We start from the raw sequence: 10,983 nt of genomic DNA, 5'->3' as shown, positions 1-10,983 counted from the left end.
TGTGGTGTGTGGTGCCACAGGTGGGTCTGCGGTGCCACATGCTGCACGTCCATGCTCATCTGGACATGGCCAGAATGCCCAGGAAGTATATGGTATTCCAGGATCAACGTGGATAAGGCAACTTGCACCAGGACTGTCTTGGTTCTACATGTTCTGGACATGCTGTGTTCCCAGGAGGACTTACTCTATGCCATACAGTTGACCATGACTCTACATTTTGCTTTCCAAAAACCAAGTGCATGTTTTACTGAGAGCCTTGTTGTATGGGGAAATGTGGTATGCATTTTGCACCTCTGAACTATAGTTTATTTGATTGTTTTTCATATACTTCAACTAGAAACTATGAGGTAGACTTTTGAAGAGAGAGTTGGCTGATTGCCTTTGAAAAATATAGCCTATATACTCAGTAAGTTACCTACAAAAGGACTTCGAATAAATACTAGTATTTACAATATAAGTTACTAGTAAGTCCTTTCCCCCCATTATTAGACCACTGAAAACTGATGTGCTACAGGTCACCAGAGGATAAAACTTCCTGTGGTGAAGAAAATCAAAAAAGCTGTATTCCTCTGTCAAAACTTATTCTGCCCCAGGGATAGTTTTATGTGCAGCTACTGGCAGAGAAAGTGTTGGTGGATAAAATCTTTTTTTTGTGTGTTTTTTTTCCCACCAGCTCACATACATTTTTCCCCTTGGGGAAGATATGAGAGAGAGAAAAAAAACCCACAAGTAACAGATAGCCACATTAATCTACTTCTTGAAGGCACTCTCACACGCCCTTTTGATGATGACCATAAAAGAACCAAAACAGAATAAAATAGACTATCTAGACTTTCTCCAGGAGCCAAACATCTCCTTTTAGGTACTCCTCCCAAGTATTAAGAAGTCCTGGAGAAGGAATTCACAACCTTACTTTTGCGCCTTTAGTAATGGTAGCCTTTCACTATTCACCAGCCGGCCTTTTCCCTGGACACAAATTATCTAGCATTTAAGTGCTGGAAAGGGTGGGTTGGCAAAGGAAAACCTGAAGGAGGGGGAAGAGTCAAGGGTCTACAGTTAAAAGCTGGGCTGCATGATCTTTGTTTATGATCTTAGTTGTGGTAATGGTAAAAGGCCTATCGCATGCTGTATCACTTTCTCCTTCTGTTAAAATCTGAGCTACTGTGGGTGAGCTGCTTTTCTGTTTGGAAAATTCCTAGATCGTTGTGCTTCAATATAAGAAAGAAACTGCACTGTAAACTCAGAAGTGTTTGCTGCAAGCCAGGGCTCTATCTGGCTCAGTCAGGAACGGCACAAAAGGCAAAGAAAATTATGTCCTTACTTCAGTGATCTTACAAGCTGAGGGTCCAGTCCTGAAGGGTGTTGTGACTGTTGCCTCCCTTTGACTTCAGTGAGAACTGAGAGCGTTCTGCCCCTCAAAGAGTAGTCATCACCTCTGCTGGTTCAGCTGGTCACTTAGATCCTGATCCTATGATGTGCAGATTACAATTTTTTTAAATAAGTGTCTAAGGGTAAGTAACTTAAGTAAGTTTGGTGAAAGAAGTGCATTTGAAGGAGGGCATGGAACACAAGCAGTACATGGAAAATGGAGCTTTTGTGACATCTGTAGTCGGTTTAGGAACAAGTGGAAGCTTTGTTACGTACAAAAAAACATTTGCAATTCACAAGACATGTTTTATTATTTGAAGAAAAAAATTAATACAGAATAAAGCCTAGTAAGGTTTCTGTTAGGAAAACATGTTTTTGTCCACAAAGAAAAGCATGGAAAAGGTTTTCCAGACTTTTTTAAAAGTACATTTATTCATTTCAAGCTCCTACTAGTGTGTGCAAAAAATATGCGTACATTGTTTTTATATTCTTTCCTCTGTCCAAATTCATGAGTAGATTGCCAAAGTAATTTAAGAACATACGCAATGCCATTCTGGGTCAGACCGATGGTCCATTTTGACTAGTATCCTGTCTCCAGCAATGGCAGGAGTGGATGCTTTAGAGGAAGAGCATATGAACAAGGTATATCTAGAGTGGCCATTCACCACCTTTGGAAAACATTTCTAATTATCTGAATTGGTCTAATAAAAGATCGGATTTACCCAAAGAACCCTGTCTGTCTTTGAAAAACATGCTCTTGAGTCTGGCACCTTAGACCACATGGCTGTTTCATTTATTTCCTCTACAGAATTTGTCACTTGCCTGGAAAAGCAGCTGGTTCTGGTCATTCTTTTAATTACTGAAGTTTAGTAAAGATTGTAATGTTCGCCTTCCAGTTTCTTGATAGAATGGTCATAAAGTCTACAGACAAGCTTCACAGACCTGAGTCATCCAAAGTTAGGTTACAAACAGGCAATGCAAACAACATACAGTAGTATCTAGTCTTCAGAAGCTGAGAGAGTCCCAACCTCTGTCCAGGGCAAGGACTCTCTCTTTCTTCATTATATGTATTAATATTGTACTTCTAATTATTATGCCTGACTAGTGCCATCACATGTGACCTATAAACATCTCAAACTTTATGTGTAGTTTGTACAACTGTCATGACCCTGATTTACAAAAACATTCAGAGCTTACAATAGCTTTCCAGAAAGTTAGTTGTTAGTGGGTGAATCTCTCTATTTCTAATACATGAGTAATCTTAAATAGTTTACAAAACCTAGGTTTTTCAGTCTTACATATGGTCCTACCCAGTATAGTTAAGGCAATGCAACTGCTCTTGACCCATTTGAAGAAGGGCAGAGATTGCTTTCTAAAAGCCTTTACATTTAGTTAAAATAGTCATAATTTGAAAATCTGCTCTGTGCTTTCCCCTAAAATAAAGGGCAAGCTTTTAAGCTTACTAGCAAAATGAAAACATGTAGTTCTCCTCATACCCTCAGTTCTCTTTACTGTCTCAGACCTTTGCCAGTTATTAGACTGCAGTCACTAATTACAGGAATTGTTGTGATGGACTTCACAGTTCTCTTTTGTACTTTTCCCACAATACAATGTCGGGTTGCTGGAGAATTTCAGAAATTTTGAGTCACTTTCATTTTTTAAATTTACTGTAGATAAGGCGAGCTTAGATAGCTGAGGTCTGACTTTTGTTCCTGCTGCTCTTTTAACCCAGTCCTAGTCACTAGTGGACACTCGGTATATATTGGTATAATTCCAGTCACAGGAAAGAGAGAAAGCTGGCTTCATATCCAATACCCATGGAGAGTTTAAGGTGGTCAAAAACAGTTTCCAACTCGGTTTGCTAGGTTCAAGTACACCAAATTAAATCCTGAATGATTAAAAGCTCATGGCAACTCCCTATATTTAGGAAGCAAACTAAATATTGAGTATGTCCAGAAGGTAAAGCTGCATTATATGCAAAGCACAGCAGGACATTTCCAAGAGGTTTTGAACATATCTTGTATGTCAGTTTAGCAACTTCTGAGAATTAAGTACCTCCTATGCCTTTGTTTTTAGCTGAATTTTGTGTGATGCCCTGTACCTAGCAGAAGCACTGCATCTTCAGCATACAACACATGTCTGTCAGCATGTTAGAACTGGTTTCAGGAATCATTAAACCTTGTGGCTATGTATAGTTAGTTATGTATAGTTAGTTATACACACCCACAATATGTAATAAATGAAATATATATCTTGGCCTAAAGCTGTATCTATTCCCCGTTTTTTCTTAAAACTTCCCACCATGGCACTGCCCCTGGGTCACCATCACTGCAGGCAGTAAAAGAATATAAATGCTGCTAGTGATATTACTCCAGGGTCATGCTGCGCTGCACAGGAACAATGGTAAAAATGCCAACCTCTTCACTTGCATTCCAACTTCTGCTGCTATGCATGGAGTCACACCAGTGCAGTTGGGGTAATTTTAAGTTAAAGCTCTAAGCAGATGAAGGCAAACTGACAAAGAGCTAGCTAAATTGACAAAGAGCAAGCTCCTTGGTTGTGGCTGTTGCTGTTGCTTTCTGAAGGTGTCTTGGCAGTGGAAGAGGAGAGAGTGGAGCCACTGTTTTTAAAGATCCTGAGGAGCCTCCTCTTATAGCCTCTGAATGCAAAGAAATAAATGATAGGATCAATGCAACAGTTCATGTTCATCATAGCCACTGTGACTTGTAAAGACATCTTGAAAGCTTTCTGCTCCAAGCAGGATGGCTGGTACAAGATCTTCCTGATCATGAACTGAATGATATTTACGTGGTAAGGGCTAAAACAGATCACAACAGCCAGGAGCACCACCACGATAACTGTGACAGCCTTTCGGTGGTGCCCATTCTTGTCGGTCAGAGGGTTTTCTTTGGCTGTTCTGCACAATTTGAGGTTGATCCGCACGTAGCAAACCAATATAATTCCGACAGGCAAGAGGAACCCCACCATGCAAGCTCCCAGGAGGATGATGGGGAGTTTGGGAATCTCTTCAAAGTTGAAGTACTCCATGCAGGTCAGCTTGTCTCCCATCACCTTTGTCATGGGCCGCATGAGCAGTGGCATCGTCTGGATGAATACTAGCAACCAGACCACCCCACAGATATATTTTACACGGCTGACCCTTCTGAACTTGCCCAGACACCGGCTACGGACCACTGCAATGTAGCGGTCCACACTCACGCAGGTCATGAAGTAGATGCCCACGTAGGTGTTCATGTAGAAGATGAAAGCTGTCACCCGGCAAAACACGTCCCCAAAGGGCCAATTGAATTCCAGGAGATAGTAGGCAATTCTTCCTGGCAGTGCAAGTGTGAAGAGGGCATCGGACAGAGCCAGGTTGATCAGGTAGAGGTCAGTAGAGTTGATTTTCTTCTTCCCTCGCTGAAAGGTGACACAAAGGGCAAGGATGTTCCCACAGGAGCCAAAGACCAGCAGGATTATGTAAAAGCATGAAAAAATCACCTTTGCTGTGTAGCGGTGGTGGTGCACGTTGCAGCCGCTGTCACTGCCGTTGGTGAGGTTGGCGAGCAGCAAGGTGGCAGCAGCCATTCCGGGTGTGTGATTCTGCTTGGAAGAAGAAGAGACAGTGACTTACAGCAAGCAAGACCCACAGACAAAGCAACCAGGCTGTGAACCACAGCACTCTCTTAAGCTTAGGAGAGTCTAGTGAAGGCTCGCTTCCCACGAGCCAGGAACAAGGCTGCTGTCATTTAGAAAACTCTGATTTCAGTCACATTCTCAACAAGACTGTGACTCCCTCTCTGTCTCTTAAACCATTTCTTTTTCAGCTAAAGCCAAAGGGGGGTGTAATCTGTAAGAGAGCACCTTTGAGAGCTGTTTGGACAGTCGATGAGCTGTGATGTCACTGGCTGCTGATTGGGGGGAACGTGGGATTTCAAACCAAAAAGTCCATAACCAGAGAGGGGAAGTTTAGAAGAGCAACATCCCTCACCAGACCTGTGTTTTTCTCTGGTTTTGAAAGAAAACCAGGAAAAAAAAGAGAGAACAAAGAGAAAAATGGCCATTTCCAAATATTTACTGGGATAGGTCAGGATGAACCCTCTTGCAACATCTATTTATCCTTGTTTAAAACCCTGTACAACTGAAAAAAAAGAAAAAAATAACATCTCTAAAGGATGTCACCCGTGGCCCATGGCCAGATCCTGAAGCGCTTGCTGGGTCTGCCTGGGCTGCTCCCTCTGGGACAGGTCAGGTTTGGCGCTGGGGTAAGCGGCGGATGCTCTGGCCCTTGTGCGCTCCGGATCCCACTTGCTGCTCCCAGCTCTGCCGGCGGGCGTGGGAGCCCGGGGACCATCTGGCCATGGGGCACCTGCTCTCACCTGCCTCCGCCTGGGGGGATCCCGGGTCCTGCACCGCTCCCAACCCTGATTTGATCCGGGGGAGCCGCTCCTGCCCCAGCCCCAGGCACTGTGCGTCTCCACCCCGGCTCTTCCCCCTGCTCTCAGCAAGGCGCCCGCGAGCTGCCCGGCGCCGCCCCCGCCCCCGCGCCTGCCCCTTGCCCCCGCCTGCGCACGTGCGGCCACGGCGCGCTTACCCGGCGCGGCGGCGGCGGCCGGCACACAGCGCCCCCGCCCCGGCCCCGGCCCGCCACGTGCCTGGCCCCGGCAGGCGAGAAAGCCCCGCGACTGCCCCGGCGGGACTCGCTGGAGCCCCCCGACCTTTCCGCCCGGCTCAGCGCCTGCGGGCGCGGACTGGCCGCCCGGCGCCGCGACGGATCGGGGCTCGGCGGGTGCTAGTCGGGGCAATACGGCCCTTGGGGGTGGGAGAGAGGCAGGGAGGAGCTCGCCCCCCCGCCCCCTCTGCGCTTGCGGCCCCTGCACTCGGCGGCTGGGGGCGGGGGGAGAGTAGGGGGGCCATCACGGGGCGGGGCCGGGTTTCTGCTACTCTTGTCCTCTGTTGATATGAAACCCGACGCCTTTAGTTCTTCAAGAGAAAAATAGAGGACATAAAGCCGTCAGTCGAGGTCAGAGGGCACCCGGACTGGCCTCTGCGATGGCGGCCCTAGAAGAGGGGTCTGGGCCCCAAGAGGGATGTGATTCAGGCGTCCGCAGCCCCACCGTGCCCTGGCAGCCAGCGGCCCCGCCAGCCTCTGCCGCTATGAAGGGGCAGCAGTGAAAAGGAGCGGAGAGGGGGAAGATCACAGTCATAGAAAAGTAGGGCTGGAAGGGGCCACAGGGGGACATCTAGGCCACCCCCTTGCTCAAAGCAGGATCAGCCCCAACCTGGTCATCCCAGCGCCCAGCCACTACTGTCTGCCTGGGTCTTAAAAACCTCCAAGGATGCAGATTGGGAGAGGAGAGGAGGAAGATTTATGCCAGGGACTCTGGTGTGCACCCTGCTTCTCTTCCCCTGCAAAAAATAGTAATAATAAAACTCACCGAAGTGTTAGCACGTTCTCCTCCACAAATGACCACCTGGGGGCTCCTTCAAGGACACTGAAATTCTTGATCTACTTTCCTGGATGTCCACTGACTGGATAAGACCAGCTGTCCCAACCTCCTCCTCCTACTACACAACATGCATGCTCTGTATTCACGTACAGTTGTGACAGTCGTTCATAATTATACCTCCATCACAGCTTTGCCTCCTCCCCTCCCACTCCTCCCCCCTCCCGCCTGTGCTTGGCACCCTCCCTTCTGTTGTGCTGCCAGGCACCCACCCACCCACTGCCCAGGTGCCCAGGTGTGCGGGGACCTACAGCTGGCTCCGTCCGAAGTGTGAGAGCCCCAGGAGCTGCCCTGCCCCACAACAGCTGTGATGGAGGTATTACTATGGACAGTAATTGTTTTTATAGGGTAAAGGATATCTTTGTAACTTTTTTATACAATACATAGAGGAAAATATGTTCGTTTGACTGTGTTTGCTCTGAAGTCCCTTCTAAAACCTGGACATCTTTGCCACCTTTGGGTTTCATTTGAAACACAGCAAAAGTATGCCAGCCTCAGCAACTGTGCCACACACTTTAAAACCAAAATTGTTTTGGGGCACATCCTTAGCTGGCCAGGCTCCATGTAGACCTGCTCCTTACATCCAGGAATGGGTCCTGAACAAGAAGAATGTGTTGAAACCACTACTTATTAACATAATCCTTCAAATTTCATCATTAAAACAAATCTGAAACAAGAATACTGCTGTAGGTAGCATTGTACTACCTTGGGGTAGTATAATTTGTAGGTGAAATCCTGGGTTTTTTTAAGTCACTAGCAAAAGTACCCTGGACGAGGATGGAGCCTAGATTTCATTCTTTGTACATTCATACAATATTACTCAGTAAAAACAGAAGAGCAGGATAGCACCTTAGAGCAGTGATTCTCAACCAGGGTACCACAGGACTGGAGTCCCCTGTGGTTCAAGTCCTGTGGTTCAGTGGTAGACTCCTTGTCTGCCACATAGGAGACTTGGGGTCAATTTGTGGATGCTTATACAAATACAGCCAGGGAAGCACCAAATGTCTGGCCTTTGGACTCTGTCTCAGTGACCTAAAGGAGGGATGGAAGGTCTGGGCAGCCTCCACTCCTCCAAAACTCCTGCCTAGGGATATGTATCAAGGGTCTGGGTGACTGCACATGCATATACAGTGAACTGGAAGTCTTAACAGCTGCCAAACCATAAACTAAATCACAAGACCCTTTAAAAGTGCTGCAGAGTATCAGGCAATGTTAGCTTTGCAAACTCCTACACATGATTCACAAGATAAGAAATTTGAAATAGAAATCCGTGCCATAAACATTCTGGTCTATTGTGTTCTTTGGAACAGAAGAATTACTCTATTATAATTTTTTTCTCAGTCCAAGTATGGGTGAAAACTTAGAGCTGATATTCTGTGAGGAGAACACTGAATTTAAACGGGGGTACCCTGAATCTAAAAAGGTTAAAAATCACTGCCATAGAGACTGAGTCAGAGAGGCAGTAGACAACAGCTTGCTTTGTCAGTTGCTCTAAAATTTGCAGAAGGCTTCCTTCTCCCAAATAACTGGGATTCTATCACTTTTTTTTTTAATTACATCCTTACTGGTATCTGACAGCAGCCTGCATAGAAAGAAAATCAGGCAGAATGCTTTCTGCAAGTCCATTCAGAGCATCTGACAAAGCAAGCTGTGATCTAGGAAAGTTTGTGCATCTCTGAACCAGCTAGTCTCTAAGGGCATCTTACACATGTCCAGGGTGGAGGGGTGCTTTATTGGTCATTAAAGTGCCAGCAGAGTCACATGTATTCATTGTCCTGTGCTTCAAAATGCCAGCAGGGGAATTTTAACTAAAGCTTATTGGATGAGCTTTAGTTAAAGCACTCCCACTGCCATTTTGAAGCATGGGGACACTGATACATGTGATGCATCAAATCTGCAGTAGGAGCAGATGTCCGGCAGGTGTATAAGGTACTACCCTGCCCTGCCTTCTGCCTGATTTCAGAATAACACACTAACTACCTCCCTCCACTCTGCAAAGATACTTTCAAGGCTGTGTAGTATGACCCCTGGACAATAAAAAGCATCTATTTGCTCCTTTGGAGAGCTGGACTGATCTTTATGTTCCTACAGTGCTTCCTACATTTCCCAGGGGCTCTGATCTTTAGGTGCAACCATGTTGCAAGTAATACAAATAACCAGGAATAGTGTTTTGCTCAACTGTCTCCTACACCAAGGTTGGTGCCAGCTTATCTGCATTCTAAGAAGCATAACGAGGGGCTCCTGGGCCGTTCTTAAAGTGTGAAGAAATGGAGGTACAAGCTCTAAGGGTGTTGCCGAATTGCAGAATCTAAGGGTGTTGCCTTGAGAAGTTGCATATCTTTTAAGGAGCAAAAGGGTATGCAGTCTAGAAGGTGGGCTGAAGGAAGACTTGCCCTGGAAGCACCTGGGGAGGTCTTCTGCTGGGGAGAGCATTTTTCACACCTCATTGTAGAGAAAGAAATCTTCACCATACTCAGGTGCTTTTGGCAGGGTGTTGGTGAAATGCCTGGCAAAACGTGGTGCTTCTAGAACAGTGGTTCTCAGCCTTTTTAGACTCAAGGCATCTCACAGAAAAAGCCAACTCTTAGTTTTCACTCATGTTTTGACTACAGAAAAATAAGAGAGCAAATGTTCTGATGCAAAGAATTTAGAAAGATCATAACAGGTCAGAACGTTTTTAACCCTGTGGCTTCCTATTTGAAATCTTTGGGCATATTTTATCAATCATATTTGTACACCTAACAGTGCTAACATTGCATAGCACCCTGCAACACCCTTGAAAGGATCCTAAGGCACCCCAGGGCACGTTGGCACCCTGGTTGAAAAAAAATCACTGTTCTAGACTCTCTCACAGGCCGTCAAAACCTAGAAATCCTGAAGAGTGAAGCTGCTTCTTTTTATAGTCTTATTCATTCTACCCCTTTTTTTCTTTAAGCCCTCCCAGTAAACTAGGAAATCCTAGGCAAAAATTCACAGGAAAGGTTGATAATATTGCATGGTAAAGTCTGAAACTGGGAAAACAGCAAAGGCAAAGGTAACTCTGCCCCTCTGTCTTTGATTATGCAGTGTTTTACATACTATTCCTAAAATGAAAAAATTACAGTTTTTATCTACAAACTTTAACACACAGAGACATCACTCCATGTATGCCAGCTCTGTGAGTCATTTTTATAAAGCTACACAGCAAACGATACTTGACACAAATTAATACAATGAGTTCGGTATAACTGCTTAGAGTAATAATGAAAATTCACTGCAACCCCTTACTCCAGCTTTATAATTAAGATACTACAGCAGTCAAATAACTTAGCATTGTATCTCATGTTAGGAAAGGTCTGCTGCTGGGTGAATAACTGCTGACTAAATTATGAAAACACATAACTTAGTAAGAAGGGAATTTACCCTGTACAATTCTGCCAATAGCTATCTTATTCTTATTGTGATTTATACAGTGCTCTTATGTGCCTGAGGCACCATATGTGACCATAAATAGGCTGCCATCATATAAATGGCATGCATGTCCTAGAAACACTTTGTATTTCAGAAAAAGTCTGAGATGCTATAGCTAAAGACGGGATTATATTGCACAAGTTCTGCAAAGGAAGAAGAACTATGCTTATATATGCAACCCTGTGGCACCTACTGATTATCATGTGCTTACGTGAGCATCTCTAGTGTTCTCTCTACCTAGAATGTTGTATGAAACACACACGGTGCAATTCTGGCTATATTTTAGTCAGTGTTAGTTTTGCCACTGGCTTCAACAGAATCAAGATTTAACCCACACCACACAAACCTTAGTGAAATTGTTAACTAACTGTGATAGAAGTTTTGCTGGAGAAGGTTTGGTTCCATAGGTCAATGGAGGATACCTTAAATTGTTAAGTACTTTGCAGGATTAAACCTTGAATAATGTATGACAGCCGGGTGTACATAACATAGCATCCATTGTGATGCAGTGTAGTAATAATTCATGATAGGCACTTTCTTGATGGGTTAAATCTTCCTATTATAATTCTGTATACAAGTAATAATATTAAATATGTATCTTTTTAAAGTATTGCAAACCTATGAATAGGAATCCTATTCACTTAAACATAATTGTCTA

General features: G+C 44.8%; 1 protein-coding gene across 3 annotated transcripts; it reads right to left on the bottom strand.

Annotated features, from left to right (window-relative positions):
- Positions 1-1,664: 1,664 nt before the first annotated feature.
- Positions 1,665-6,941, bottom strand: LOC149874796 (G protein-coupled receptor 183-like). 3 transcript variants are annotated; one of them, XM_090022937.1, is made up of 2 exons: positions 6,807-6,941; positions 1,665-4,971 (listed from the first exon to the last, which is right to left on the bottom strand). In XM_090022937.1, exon 2 carries the CDS (start codon positions 4,954-4,956, stop codon positions 3,898-3,900), a length of 1,059 nt encoding a protein of 352 aa, XP_089879063.1. In that variant the 5' UTR covers positions 4,957-4,971; positions 6,807-6,941; the 3' UTR covers positions 1,665-3,897. The 3 variants fall into 3 exon arrangements, with proteins under 3 accessions (XP_089879063.1, XP_089879053.1, XP_089879074.1); XM_090022927.1 differs by lacking the exon at positions 6,807-6,941 and adding an exon at positions 5,963-6,248; XM_090022948.1 differs by lacking the exon at positions 6,807-6,941 and adding an exon at positions 5,748-5,849.
- Positions 6,942-10,983: the final 4,042 nt, after the last annotated feature.

This window comes from Crocodylus siamensis, chromosome 1 (assembly GCF_052110815.1).
Source record: "Crocodylus siamensis isolate JL-2025a chromosome 1, ASM5211081v1, whole genome shotgun sequence".
In the NCBI taxonomy this organism is placed as follows: domain Eukaryota; kingdom Metazoa; phylum Chordata; order Crocodylia; family Crocodylidae; genus Crocodylus; species Crocodylus siamensis.
The sequence above is the reverse complement of the archived record's forward strand: the minus strand, read 5'-3'. Positions and strand labels throughout refer to the sequence as shown.

Coding starts and splice junctions, on each gene's coding strand:
- LOC149874796 (XM_090022937.1), bottom strand. CDS start 4,956: ATGGCTGCTGCCACCTTGCTGCTCGCCAACCTCACCAACGGCAGTGAC.